This window comes from Lepidochelys kempii, chromosome 5 (genome assembly GCF_965140265.1).
Source record: "Lepidochelys kempii isolate rLepKem1 chromosome 5, rLepKem1.hap2, whole genome shotgun sequence".
Taxonomy (NCBI): Eukaryota; Metazoa; Chordata; order Testudines; family Cheloniidae; genus Lepidochelys; species Lepidochelys kempii.
Window position 1 is genome coordinate 16,584,799 of NC_133260.1, and position 15,400 is coordinate 16,600,198.

General features: G+C 41.2%; 1 protein-coding gene across 1 annotated transcript in view; it reads left to right on the plus strand.

Annotated features, from left to right (window-relative positions):
* The first annotated feature begins 4,115 nt into the window (after positions 1–4,115).
* The window catches only part of LOC140911138 (tetraspanin-36-like), a 37,472-nt gene continuing 26,187 nt past the window's right edge, over positions 4,116–15,400 (plus strand). Inside the window, exon 1 of the mRNA XM_073343531.1 lies at positions 4,116–4,349. Within this exon, the coding sequence (XP_073199632.1) occupies positions 4,290–4,349 (60 nt within the window). The 5' untranslated portion in view covers positions 4,116–4,289. The remainder of the gene's footprint in view (positions 4,350–15,400) is intronic.

The window sequence follows — 15,400 nt, forward strand, 5'->3', positions numbered from 1 at the left end:
TGTCACATTGTTATGGTCAGATTTCGTTATGGACAACATTCAATTCGAAGTAAAATATCCAGGCTTCATTTCTTCAGAAGTTAATTTAAAAGCCATATAGAGAAGAGGTGCCCAATCCAGAGTGTGTATTACATCCAGTGTCATGATGACTGGTGTCGTGGTTGCAGGGCTAGCTGTATCTCTGCCCTTTTCTGGTTTCTCTGAGTGCACCCCCACAGGTGTCGGGCATCATGCCTTTACCTATCTTGGGGTGGAATTTTGCAATCCTCCCACTGTTAGACCAGCCTCTGGGCTACAGTACTCTGTGTATCAACCATGTTTACCCTAACCCAGCAGATCCATGTGAGTTTGAGCATCTGTGATTCTTCCTTTCTTGAATCTGTGACCAGTGATGAACAGAGTGACCAGATGGCTTTCCTAAACCCAGGCACTGTTAATTTTAACAGTAGGACCAAAGCATTTAGAGGAAAAGGATTTAAAAACAACCAACAGTCTGCACACAATGTCTGTCTTACCTAAAGTCTGAGCATCTCCTGATGGTAACCTAGGCAGGCCTAACTTCTTCAGATGTCACAGGAGGTCCCTGTGTCTCAGCCTGGATCGGTCCAGTAACTAGTATCCTCTCTTGAGAGTGTGTGTTATAAACCTGATCGAGTTCTTGTGATCTCCTGTGCTCGCAGGTCTTTTTCTGTTTTGGTATTGTCTCTTAAGTCTCATGTGTTTGCTGAGAAGTGGCTAATCTTGAGCCATTCTTTCCATTCCTGCTTGTTTTTTCTGACAACCCGTATTGAACTAAACGAATATATTTATACAGTAAACATCCCAGTAGCCAGGTTAACATACAGTATTCATACATTTATTACAGAGCAGTGCCAAATCTGTCACAACTGGATGTAACTGATTCTCCATCGCAGTTCACACCGTTGTAGTCCAGCTTCCTGACACCTTGGAGATGTCTGCAACTATACACAAAAAGTTACTGGGTGGACACTGGGTAATCAGCATGATGAGGTAATTTCACCTAGTTACAGTGATGATTAGTGATTCATAATTAACAGATTATAAAGCCACACCACTTTCTGATCATCTACTCTAACCGCCTGAGTAACACAGGCCATTTAAATAATTCCTGTTTGAACTAGACCATATCTTTTAGAAAAAGATCCAGTCTTGATTTAAAAATTGCTATTGATGGAGGATCCACCACAATGTAGTGCAGTGAAAATGTCCTAACAGAAGGCGCTGGATATGGTGAAATATATGCTCTCAAGCAAAGCAATGCTGAAGTCAACTGATATGACAAGGGGAGGCAATCTTAAATTGGAACAGTCCTGGGTGGGGACATCCAAGTCTTTTGTCATGGAAGGGGGCTTCTTAGATGGCGCTGCCTGCAGAAGAGGGCTTCTTTGCTTGACAGTGGCTCCAGCTCAGATTTCTTCACTCTGATCCTAGATAAAATTAATCCTAGGGTACTTAAGGAACTAGCTGAAGCAATCTCAGAACTGTTCGCAATTATCTTCGAGAACTCATGGAGGATGGGGTGAGGTCCCAGAGGACTGGAATAGGGCAAGCATAGTGCCTATCTTTAAAAAAGAACAAAGAGGAACAGGGGAATTACAGACCAGTTATACAACTTCAAATACCTGGAAATATACTGGAACAAATGATTAAACAATCAGTTTGCAAGCACTTAGAGGATAATAAGGTTATTATGAGGAAGAGCCAACAAGGATTTGTGAAGAACAAATCACGCAAAACTAACCTAATTTCCTTTTTTGGCAGGGTTACTGGCCTAGAGGATAGGATGGAGGCAGTAGATGTGCTAAATCTTGATTTCAGAAAGCCTTTTCACAGAGTCCCACGTGACATTCTCATCAGCAAACTAGGGAAATGTGGGCTAAATAAAATTACTATAAGGTGGGCGCACAACTTGTTGAAAGACCATACTCAAAGAGTAGTTATGAATGGTTCACTGTCCAACTGGGAGGGTGGGTGTATCTAGTGGTGTCTTGCAGGAGTCAGTCCTGGGTCTGATTTTTCTTCTTCCTCCTTGTAACAACCTTTTACCTGCTTGAAAACTGTTATCATGTCCCCTCTCAGTCTTCTCTTTTCCAGACTAAACAAACCCAGTTTTTTCAATCTTCCCTCCTGGGTCATGTTTTCTAGACCTTTAATCATTTTTGTCACGCTTCTCTGAACTCTCTCCAAGTTGTCCACATCTTTCCTGAAATGTGGTGCCCAGAACTGGACACAAGACTCCAGAGGAGGCCTAATCAGTGTAGAGTAGAGCAGAAGAATTACTTCTCGTGTCTTGCTTACAAAAGTCCTGCTAATACATCCCAGAATGATGTTTGCTTTTTTTGCAACAGCATTACGCTGTTGACTCATATTTAGCTTGTGGTCCACTATGACCCCTAGATCCCTTTCCGCAGTACTCCTTCCTAGGCAGTCATTGTCATTCTGGGATGTCCAGGCCACCTGGCCAGTGGCTTGGCATGAGCAACTCTAAGGTTGGTAACTATGATAACAACCTTGCAGAACCTGTGTGTGTGTGTGTGTATGAATGAATGTGTGAATAAATATGAAATTGAATGGAATGTTATAGCTATAACTAACTGCTTACTCAAAAAGAAAAGGAGTACTTGTGGCACCTTAGAGACTAACCAATTTATTTGAGCATGAGCTTTCATGAGCTACAGCTCACTTCATAGGATGCATCATCGGATGTTGTAGCTCACGAAAGCTCATGCTCAAATAAATTGGTTAGTCTCTAAGGTGCCACAAGTACTCCATTTCTTTTTGCGAAGACAGACTAACACGGCTGTTACTCTGAAATCTGATAACTGCTTACTATGATTCTTTCTGTATTCACAATAAATGTGGTATCTTGCCTTTTCCCCTTTAAAAAGATCCTGCTGGTTTTTATTTTATTGGTATAACAGTGTGGGGAATCTGATAACAACCTCCAAATATGTTTAAGGGCTCTTATAAAGAGGATTGTGCTCAAGTGTTCTCCATGCCCACTGAAGGTAGAACAAGAAGTAATGGGCTTAATCTGCAGCAAGGGAGATTTAGGTTAGGTGTTAGGAAAAAATTTCTAACGATAAAGGTAGTTAAATTCTGGAATAGGCTTCTGGAGGTTTTTATGAACCGGGTGGACAAACACCTGTCAGGGATGGTCGAGGTTTATGTGGTCGTGCCTCAGTTCAGAGGGCTGAAGACTTTCTTGAAGTCTCTTCCAGCTCTGTGTTTCTGTGGTTCTGTATGGAGAGGGGTTTTTGACTCTATCAAGACTTTGATTGAGGTATCGGAGTGGAATGGGGAGAGGAATGGATGGAGAAGGAAGAAGTGCTATAAAATGAGGCGAGAGAGAATGTGGGGGGGAAAGATGGAAAGAGAAAATGAAGGAGGATAAATTAAGCAAGAACTGAGAGAGAGTGAAAAAAACCTAACAAAGGTGTGAGAAATAAACACAGGGAGGGATGCATAGAGGGAAAAGGCTAAAAGAGGTGGTGTGTCTTTTGCGCTTTACACAACAGAAATAATATTGCTCCCAAATATATCTGGATCCCAAAGAACTGTGGCTGCTACACACAAGCATGCAAGCCCTACTTAATAGATACTGCTACTTTGACTGGTTTCTGGCAACTTGTAAAACATAAAATGCAGTGAGCATCACTCCAGGGATCACAAACTATTTAAAGGGTTATTACCTGTGACAGGGTGACTGGCCCCTTTAAGAGTGCCTCACTCAGGAAGATCACAGACTCAAGAGTGGGTGAAGGACAAGAATCCATATGGCTAGCTGTATGTAAGCAGAGACTTGGCTCAGAGGGAGAGGCTTTCAGGATGGCCTTAAAAGTTCTGTTAGATATGAGCCTTACTTAGTCTTGATCTACTCCTTCAAGTGTGGCAATGCTGGCGAGGATTATGTTGTGGTGGCACTGCTATTAGTGTCTATATGGTAAGCTACTTAGTTGTAGTTGCAGAGCTAGTTTAGCAAGTTTACGGTAATCTGTTTTAGACTGTCAGACTACATACAGTAATAAAGAGGAATAGGGTCCTGATAGGACACTACTGTAAGATGTTGTTTTGCTCTGTACGCTGAGGAGCATGTGACTGGTCCAGCGAGTTGCAAACCATGTGATAGCTGAGCAGGCTCAGACAAGAAGCTGAGAGGTGTGGGAGACAAGCTTACAGAAATCTGACACACACAGACTCTGCTGAATAGGCAGCAGAAGCCACCAGATCTTTCTGCACGCAGCTCGATTGCAAAGCCAGCAGGAAACATGGACTGTGGCGTGATCACCTCCAAGACAGTGCTGCTGCTACTCAGCCTCATCTTTTGGGTAATTTGATAGAAGAACCTCTAGTTTGATAACTTTCCCAGACTGTCCTCTGGCTGGTGCCTCTACTCGCTTCCCGTGACAGTCCTCACCCCTTTCTCTCTTCACTGACCTGATTTAACTGCAGATGTTTTCAGATATTCAGGGACTGATCCTGCAGTTCTTACTCAGGCAAAATTCCCCACTGAAGCTGATGGGGAGATTTGTCTGAGTAGGAACTGTAGGCTTGGGGTCAGTATCTGTACTTCTTTTACTGTAAAGAACTTAGTATGCTACATGCTCTAGAAACAACGTTAATTGTTACGCATTATTACTTCTTATTACTGCCTTGAGAGTGTTAACACTAATATGATCAACTGTCCGTTTTTATTGGGCAAATTAAAGAAAGATCAGAGAGCAATGAGTGACTGTCAGTACAAAGCAGATGTGCCTTAAAGAGGAACTGAAGGGGGATTTGGTATAGAAATGCACATTTAAGTCCATTGATCTACTTTTGTCTCACAGCAAGGAAGCAAACTTGCTAATGTAATTTTGTACACATAACTGTTTTTTTTTCCCAACTAAACTTTTAAAAGTAGTTTTATTAGCGAAACCAAGCGCAAGAGGCTATGTAAGACAATGAAAAATGTTAACTAAAGGCAGGTGGTTTCTGCCTCTGCCCAGAACTGGTCACTTCAGGGTAGTATGCTAGAGATTCCATATCAGAGTTTTCAGTAATGAAGTGAGATTTTATGAAAGACAGAACGTGAGGACACCAGAGAGTTAGGGGGGCAGATCCCCATCTGGTGTAAAGCAGCATAGCTCCAGCTGAATATTGTGTGATATCAGAGACTGGAGGTGAACTGCTAGGTGGGAAGCAGACTTTCCTCCCTGGGATGTTTGCCATAGATAGGGCTTTCTCCAATTAATGCTTGTTGTACTATGGTGTAACTCCATTAGTGTTAGCTACACTCTATTTATTTCAGTGTAGGGGAGATCAGAACTGGGCACAAAGTTTCTTATTCTCTTAAAATCTTTAAATAAGTAATGGGCTTCAGTCTCTGAAAAATGATGTTTGTGGTTCATGACTTTATCTGAACTGTAGCTAACAGTTATTAATCTCTTGCTTTAAATGCTATCACAAAGTTTTTCTTTAAAATTAACTTTTAATTCATGAGAATTTGTAAAATAATTGTTTTTAATAGAAAACAAAATCCTGTGCTCATTTATGAAATTCAGATCAATATAACTGAGTTTTAATTCATTCTAAACTCAAAGAAGAAAGATTTTGATTGATTAGTTTTAAAGAAGAAACATTTAAACGGTGAGGATATTATAATGTTGTACACATTATTTTATCCATTACTTTTGCAAATATATTGGTATCCATGCATGCTAGCCATTTCATTATGCTCTTCTCTGCTGGCTGGAACAAGAACTGATTTCCTGTGCCATAGACGGTATAACGCTAAAAGTTAATGGAGATTACTAGGAGAATTAGACCCAAAGTATACACAGTTCTCAAACCCTGGTCGATGAACTCCTTTCTGGTGATCAGGGAGCCAAGCAATAAACAGAATGGGATGATAGAAGGGAAAGCAGGTCCATGAGAGGATTTCATTCTTATAAAATGGTGAATGGAATGAAATGGCTGGAGAACCCCTGCACCATACTCTACAACCTAGGAAAAGCAGAGAAAAATCTTCATATGCTACTTTATGGTTCCGGCTGCTGCACTTCATTTCTGCTCCAGCAGTGAAGCAGTTCAGATGTGTTAGTGCTGGAAGCACTTTCAAGTAAAAAATGCAAGTTTCACTGTTCATTAGGCATTGATTTTTGGACTCTGCTGAGCCTGGAGTGTGTCTAGCACCCATAGCTGACACAGCTTCTTGTATACATTGATTTTGGGCTTTCTTAATTTACTTTCAATATGAAACTTAGAAGTTTGAGTGTAGCACACTTGATCATTTCATACGAATGAAATTAATTGAATGGTTATTTTCTGGAGACAGGCAGTCCTGAACCAAAAGCCCAGATCTGGACACTCAGTTCAGATCTAGATCCAAATGTTACATCCCAGGCATATTACCAGGTGTTTTTTTGACTTTGTATGGAGAACATTTAGTTCCGGAACCCAAGACAAATGCATGATATTAAGAGGATCCAATTAAGTGTTTAAGTTTCTGAAGTGTGTGAACATGCTCAAATAGAAACAGTGCATTTGGCAGCTTCCTTAGTCTTGCAGCTCCTAAAAGGTTAGTGGACACATATAAATGAACTGTGCAGGTTGCAACATCAAAACCGTTTGACTAAATGGGGGGTTGGCTGAATGAGGGAGCAATGAATCATGCACATTGTGTTAGGGGACATGACCACGTTTTGGTTAACCAGGACTTTCAGCCAACCAGTTAAAGAAACATTTGGTTAACTAGGGTGTGGTTAAATATGCTGTACTTGTGTACAAAGTCCTTGCTGAAGTGGTTTCATAGAGTATTATGATTTAGTTGTATATCTGCTAAGTTTGTGAGTAAAAAATTACTTTGACTTTTAGAACCGTATAGTAGTTTGTCTTTAGCGTTTCTGAAGGTAAAATTGCTGTTAAAAACTGAGAAGTAAAAGTATAGCTGGATTATACAGTTGGTCTCATGGCAGCTGGAGTACTGGACTCCTCTGTGGGTTTATCAGTTTCCAGGGGCACTTCAGACCTCATTTTCCATAAGAATTTTCAGGCTTATAATTTTCTCATCATGTAGAAAGATCTTTGAATAGCTAGAGTACAGATGCCAATGTTTGCCTCACAAACAGTACATGACATCTTTTTGAAAGTATTAGTCAGGAAAATAACAGGTCGGGGAGGGAAATGGTTCAGGTTGTATGAATGTAAGTCAAGAAGACCTTGGTGTAAAATTTGTGACCAGTACCCTCCACACCCTTTTCAGATCCCTTCACTGTTAACAGTGACCAACAAGTCCACATAAAAGCTACAGCTTTCAGTCATGATTCTCTGTTATTTTTAGGGATAAAACTCATGTGAGTGTGACTGCAGTAATATAATTTAATGGCAATAAAGATTCCAGTCAGTATTTTGGGACTTTCCTGCCAAGTGGGAAAGTTTGAGTAATTCAGTAATAGACTGAAAGAAATGAACCGGATAGATCACTTCATTCACAGAAGTGAGCTTTTCAGAAATAAACCCCTTTGTGGTGAGCTGTGCTCAGGGCTTGAAATGTAGCAAAATCAGAAGGAACTCAAGTCCCTTTGTTAAAGTGAAATAATCTGTTGATGAATGTACATTAGGGGAGGACAGAAGAGATGGAGAATTCCCCTTTTTGAATTAACATTCATACCTTCATCGTGATCATCAATGGAAACCAAAGCTTGGATTTCACAGGCCAAAGTGTCCCGCCCCCCAGAGACATGCATGAAACTCCTATTGACTGACTTCAAGTCATCAGCATTTCTAATGTGAAGCACTTTTCTTCCTCTTGGATCCTTCTATGGATATTTCTGTATTGTCAGTAGTGGGATTGGTGTGCAAATATTAGAGAGAGGGCAGCGTTAAGCATGATGTGTGAAAATGGGACTGACACTTTTGAAATATCAAATGTTTACTAAAGTTTTCAGCATGTGCAAGAGAAAGTATCCAGATTGAGACTGTGATCCAACAAGCAGTTCAGCACTTGAAAGAAAGGAGGTCAAGAGCCCCGAAACCTGGTGTCTGGTTTTACAGTCCTGTTTTCATACAGTGCATAAAGTAGGAACCATTGAAGTATGTTAGTTTGCTGTGCAGTTAATTATAATTGCTGTGTGCTGTTTCCTGTTTGAAGCATAGGGAAATGCTGCAGTACTTCATTGTAAGCAGATGGAAATTACCCCTGCTTTGAGAGGAACTACACAATATACGTAGCTCAGATTTTCTCCTTTACTGTGTTTGTCTTTATTGGAACTCAAATAACCACCAGCAGCATAAACTTCAGTCTAATTTTGGCTGTTCTTAGGGTTTCCTTGCAGGTTTCTAGCATGTGAGCTTACAGTGCCGCAGAGAAGCTCTCCATTCCTAGGCACAGTCTTAGAACATGACAACCTGTTGTATTTGGGTAAGAGAGTGGGGTAACTTGGTTAACATGCTAACTTGTTCATGATTACCATTGTATGTATTAGTGACTTCAGCTCCTGCAGGGGAAATGCAGAACCTTGAATTCAGGTTTTGGCAGATAGGTGAAGGAGGAACTGATTTTTCAGCTTTTAGAATATGTTAATTTGCGATAGCTTGGTCTTTACATGTAGCTCTGATAATCATCTAAGAACTCCTACAGGATTTACAAACAGCATTTCAATTTGCCTGTAAGCAATACCTCTCTTGCCCAAGCACTGAAAAACTGCACATCTTACCCAGATTGAAAATGATTGTGGGAAATAATTCAACTTACGCCTACATAATAGAAGCTGCAGCTACAATGCCTTGGTAGGAATTACTGTGTAGAGGTGAACTGAAATGCTGTCTAAAAAATGCAGTAAGCCTTGTATGAGATCCCAGATCATTATCGTAATGCCTGTCTACATGTGACTATTACAAATAAAGAGATCACAGATTAGTTTCTCTTTTACTTACTTACCAAAAATACAGCATTAAGTGACTCCCCTAAAGGAGATGCTGATGTCAAAACACATACTGGTATTGCTACTGTGAAGGGGGAGTTTATTGGGAGTTGTGTGTGCTCAGCACCTCTGAAAAGCAGGTCACTTAGTTAAGGGCCCAACCATAGACTGAAATGTCTAACTTTAGTAGCTTAACATAGTCAGGGGTACTGGAACAATTTGTATAGTGGGGATGCTGAAAGCCATTGAACCAAACTGTAAACTCTGTATATGATGGAAACCACTGCAAGCCAGGGGATGTAGCAGCACCCCTAGAACCGCTAGTTCCAGCACCTATGAACATAGTTTCAAATTTTAAAATGTTTAATCTTAATTCTCTCTGCCTCAGATGCACATTTGTGAACAGAAATGATAATGTTGATCTACTTCACATGGGGTCTGGAGAGGTTCAATGTCTTTAAAACACTTGAGATCTTCTCATGAAAGGTGCTGTAGGAGGGCAAGGTAAATTACTATGACTACATCGGACCTTTGCTCAGCTCTAATTAGGAGTCACTTTATTTAACACAGCACCAGCACATCAGGGGTGAATTATTCTCAATTTTATTCCTAGAGGGTTGCACACTTGACCCTCAAGCTTCTTCTCGGACCACCTGCCTTTTCAACCCATCCCCACAGCCAGACCTCACTCCAACCTGTTCCCACAAAACAGGTGGGCCCCTTGGCTTCCCACTCCGACAAGTTCTCCTCCTCCCACTCTCCCTGCCTTTCTTTGCAGTAGAAATGTTGGACAACATACAGGACTTCCAGTGAAGTGGCCCGTGGCACTCTGTGGGCCTGGTTTTAGTGGAAATCAGGCTTTTCTGGTTTTCTGACTTTTTTCACCAGAACCAATATTGTTACACAGAATATTTGCTGAAATATTCTGGAATTAACTTTTGAAAATCACAGCTGGCCATCCTGTTACAGTGCCCTATGAAAGGCTATGAGAGCATACACTGAGTCACAGATAGTTTTTAGTAATGGTAGGGTGGGGGAGCTTCATTTGTGAACACCTTCCCTGCCCACATGACTAGTTCTGGGAAATGTTAAAATGCCTCAAAACCCTTCTGGCATCTTGACATTACTGAATTTCAAACCAGAGCTGAGAAAGTGCTTTGCATTTTACACTAGATGAATCCAATATATTTCTGCATAGAGGAGCTGAGCTATTTTTGTTAAGAGGATTTGTGTCCGGCATCCCTTTAGGGTCTGACCCTGCATTCTTTGTATACCCCAAAACATCCACCAAAATCCAGAACAGGTTTGGATGTGTGCAGGCTCGACTAAAACTTACTCGAACGCCTCACTCCAAGACACCAGAGAGATTCTGAAAAAAATCCTCCAGAAGAGCTTCAGATTAAAAATTGAGTGAACAGTAAGGACCATGCAGGAGACTTTTGATAATGGCAATTGTATTTGCTTTTGTTAAGTGAGACAGTGTGGTCTGGGGGATGGGTCAAGATATCAGGAGAATGGGTTATTCCCAGTTTAGCCTTGGCTGACTTAGTGTCTGTCTTTCAGCAAATCCTTATTTCTTCATGCCTCTCTTTCTTTCTGTAAGAATGGGGATAAGTGATTTTCCTACATTATTAAAGCCTTTTTGAGATCCTTGGCTGAAAAGCACACTATGTCAAGGTTCCTTCCCCACTCTGAACTCTAGGGTACAGATGTGGGGACCTGCATGAAAGACCCCCTGAGCTTATTCTTATCAGTTTAGGTTAAAAACTTCCCCAAGGTACAAACTTTGCCTTGTCCTTGAACTGTATGCTGCCACCACCGAGCGTTTAAACAAAGAACAGGGAAAGAGACCACTTGGAGACATCTTCCCCCAAAATATCCCCCCAAGCCCTACACCCCCTTTCCTGGGGAGGGCTTGATAAGAATCCTCACCAATTTGTACAGGTGAACACAGACCCAAACCCTTGGATCTTAAGAACAAAGAAAAATCAATCAGGTTCTTAAAAGAAGAATTTTAATTAAAGAAAAGGTAAAAGAATCACCTCTGTAAAATCAGGATGGTAAATACCTTACAGGGTAATCAGATTCAAAACACAGAGAATCCCTCTAGGCAAAACCTTAAGTTACAAAAAGACACAAAAACAGGAATATACATTCCATCCAGCACAGCTTATTTTACCAGCCATTAAACAAAAGGAAATCTAACTCATTTCTAGCTAGATTACTTACTAACTTAACAGGAGTTGTGAGGCTGCATTCCTGATCTGTTCCCGGCAAAGCATCACACAGACAGACCAAACCCTTTGTTCCCCCCCCCCTCCAGATTTGAAAGAATCTTGTCCCCGCATTGGCCATTTGGGGTCAGGTTCCAGTGGGGTTACCTTAGTTTCTTAACCCTTTACAGGAGAAAGGATTTTGCCTCTGGCCAGGAGGGATTTTATAGCCCTGTCTACAGAAAGGTGGTCATCTTTCCCTTTATATTTATGACAGATGTGTAAACTAGTACTAAATGTCGTGATACAAAAAGTACACTTGGTCTCATAGAAATAATCCTAACCAATTACAAGTCCTGCCCTATTCCTGTTGAAGTCAATAGCAGAGGAAACACTACATGCTTAATAAGGGATGCAGTTCTTAAACATAAACATAGAACTATAGAAACTGAAGAGACCTCAAGAAGTCATCTAGTCCAGTGCCCTGCGCTCGGGCAGGACCAAGGAAACATAGACTATCCCTAACAGTTGTTTCTCTAACACATTTTTTAAAACCTTCAGAGATGGGGATTCCACAACTTCCCTTGGAAGCCTATTCCAGTGCATAACTACTCTTATAGTTTTAGAAAGTTTTTCCTAATATCTAACCTAAATCTCCCTTGCTGCAGATTAAGCCCATTACTTCTTGTTCCATTTTCAGAGGACATGGAAAACAATTGATTACTGTCCTCTTTATAACAGCCCTTAACATATTGGAAGACTGTGATCAAGCCCCCCCCCGCAGTCTTCTTTTCTCAAGACTAAACATGCCCAGGTGTTTGGGGGGGTTTTATACCTTTCCCTATAGGTCAGGTTTTCCAAATACTTTCTCATTTTTTTTGTTCTTCTCTGGTCTCTCTCCAGTTTATCCACATTTCTCTTAAAGTGTGGTGCCCAGCATTGGACACAGTACTCGAGCTAAGACCTCCCCAGCTCTGAATAGAGCGGGACAATTAGTTCCCTTGTCTTATATACAACAGTCCTGTTAATATACCCCTGATTGAAATTAGCCTTTTTCACAATTGCATCACATTGTTGACTCATTCAATTTCTGATCTACTATAACCCCCCCAGATCCTTTTCAGAAGTATTACCACCTAGCCAATTATTCCTCATTTTATAGCTGTGCATTTGGTTTTTCCTTCCTGAGTGTAGTACTTTGTACTTGTCTTTATTCAGTTTCATCATATCTATTTCAAACCAGTTCTCCAAGTTGTCAAAGTCATTTTAAATTATTGAAGCCCCTCCCAGTCTAGTGTCATATGGAAATTTTATAAGCATACTTTCCACTCCATTATCTAAGTCATTAATGAAAATATTGAATGGTATCGGACCCAGGACTGACTCCTGTGGGACCCTAGTAGATACGCCCTCCTAGCTGGACAGTGAACCATTGATAACTACTCTTTGAGTATAGTCTTGTGTACCCACCTTATAGTAATTTCATCTAGAACACATTTCCCGAGTTGGTTTATGAGACTGTCATGTGAGACTATGTCAAAAGCCTTCCTAAAATGAAGATATATCACATCTGTTGCTTCCCTTCTATCCACTAGGCCAGTAACACTCTCAAAGAAGGAAATTAGGTTGGTTTGGCATGATTTGTTCTTGACAAATCCATCATGGCTCTCCCTTATAATCCTGTTATCCTCTAGGTGCTTACAAATTGATAGTTTATATTTTATTCCTGTATCTTTCCAGGTATTGACGTTAGGCTGATTAAGTCTATAATTCCCTGGGTCCTCTTTGTTCCTCTTTTAAAAGATAGGTACTATGTTTGCCCTTCTCCAGTCCTTACACATACCAGTAGATCAAAAGAGTAAGAAGAAAATTTGGAGCAGACTGTGGATGGGAATGTGACAAGCTACTTGTGACAGTTGGAGTGATGTTAATTCTTTGCAGTCCTAATTTCAACACTTGCTAATAGAGTTGTCTCCATTAAATAGCCCATTTACCTTTTCAGGGTTAGTACATGAAACACGTGAGAACTTTATCTAAAAATACTATGAATAAAACAGTGATAAAGTTTTTTCCCCCTTTCAGTTGCGCGGTAGCAATGTTCCTTTCATTCATGTCTGCCTGAGATCAAAAAGTGTTTTGTGTACTTTAGGAGCAGGCGAGGTTGGGTAAATGTTCTGTAGGGATATGTAAACTGTTCCTGTGAAACATCTTAAAATCTTGACTAGGAGTGGCCATCTTTAACGAAGGGTGCAATCTTTAACCGCACAAGTGCGGTTGATTGTACTCCATTTTACACATCATTTGAATGTAGAACTCCAGGGTCTGCTCTGTGGCTTAGCAAAGAGGCTGCTAAAGCTAGTGAGGAAATGGTCTGGTGGATAGTTCGCTCTAGTGTAAAGGGCATTGGACTAGGAGTCTAAAGACCTGGATTTTATTGTCGGCTCTGCCATAGATTCACTGTATGGCTCTCAGCAAATCACTTAAACTCAGGGTGAATTTGAGTGCCACTTGCTTTGTTTCAATGCCAGACTTGAGACACCTGGTGGCCTTATTTCTGAAATGGTGAGAATTTACAGCTCCATCTGAAGTAAAAGTTGATGCAGGAGTTCAGTATTTATGAAAATGAGACCTCAGATACCTCAAGTTGGCCATCCAAGAAATGGAAGCTCCCAAAAATCAGTGGGCATTTTCGCACAGTTTGCTCCAGGCTTCTCTGTGCTTTATTTCCTCTATCAATAAAATGAAGTTGATGATACCTTTGTAAAGTTCCACTTGAATCAGGGGCTAGCCTGTCAGTGCTAGGACCAGTCCTGTAGTTCATTGTCTCCTAAGAGGTGTAACAAGACCTCTGAAGCTCTAGCTGCTTCACTTTTAACTTTTGAAAATAGTTAATGGCTTTTAGTGAATTTAGAGCCTAGTGTTTCTAGTCTCAAAACAGGTTTCCAGTGATATGTTCAGGTAAATATCTCTGACACAGAAGTTAGAAAATAATGAAAACACCTGGGTTTGTTCCTGAAAATCAGCCTGGATTTCCCACAACCCTGTGGCCATGACTTGTTGCTTTGGAGGCAGGCAAGGGAAAAGAAAACCAGTCACCTACTGTGCCTGGCCAGTTGTAGAGGGGCATATTTTCCAGGCCAATTGAAACCTGTGCCTTGTTTGCACAGGTCTGAAGAGTCCTTCATGCTTTTGTACAAATAAGCTCAATACGTTTTTTTTTTTTTCAGTTACCTTCCTATTGTACATTTTAAATGAGGGGACCGAGGTTTAATGAAGGTTTCAGCAGTGTTTGATCTTGGTTGGTTATTTGCATGATGTCAAAGGTAAATCTCTGCTGAAACTGCCAGTTGAAAGTCAGGAGTGCTGATTAGGATCCTATAACCCCAAACCAACCATTGCTAAATGTCTGAGCTTAATATCACTCATTCTACACACCCTAATTTCTTTTTTCCCCCATTCAGAAAATTGTGGGGAAACTAAATTTAATTCTTAGCCCTGATGATCCCATCCTGTGGAAAAACAATAGGAAAAGTTAATGAAAAAAGCTGGAGCCATGTGCTTCTGATAGGATTCACAAGGTTTGCAGGCTACGGATCTGCAGAGAAAGCAGAACAAAGCCATGTGCCTCCTGGGCAAACCCCTGGGATGGCCTTCCCCATGCTACTCTCTGAAGCTCCCCTTGCCTTGAAGGTTGCGCTGTCATTAGCTACTCCCTCCACCCTGCAGCTATGCATCACCTGTCTCTCCAAGGGGGTCCAAAGCCATGGCGGGGAGTTAAATCTGCTGTGCTCTAAATGGCCGTAACCCTGCATGTCTGTCTGATTGGCACACTGAAGGCACACAAGCTTGTACTTCCAGCAGGTCAGAACTCAAATTATTTGCAGGGAGTACAGTGGGTCACACCCCATCCTGGAGAACTCTGAGTTCAGCGTTTGGGAAGGAATGCCCAAACGTGTCAAGGACAAGCACTTTATGGCACCATGCCCATTCCAGATGGCAGAATTCAAATTCAAGACAGGAAAAGGGAAAGCAATCTACTGTGTACAAGGAGGATGTACAGCCAAGAATGTGATGGTCCCACAATAGCTATTGGAGGGGGTAACACTGACTCACACAAAGCTACATGATGTGCGGGGAGCTTGTAGCTATCAGGACTGGCATACCTTGGAAGAGGAAAACAGAGAGGTTTATGAAGATATGCCTGCAGACTCTCGGGGAATATGCATAGATGAAAACAATGCCCCAAAAGTGGTGCTACTAAGA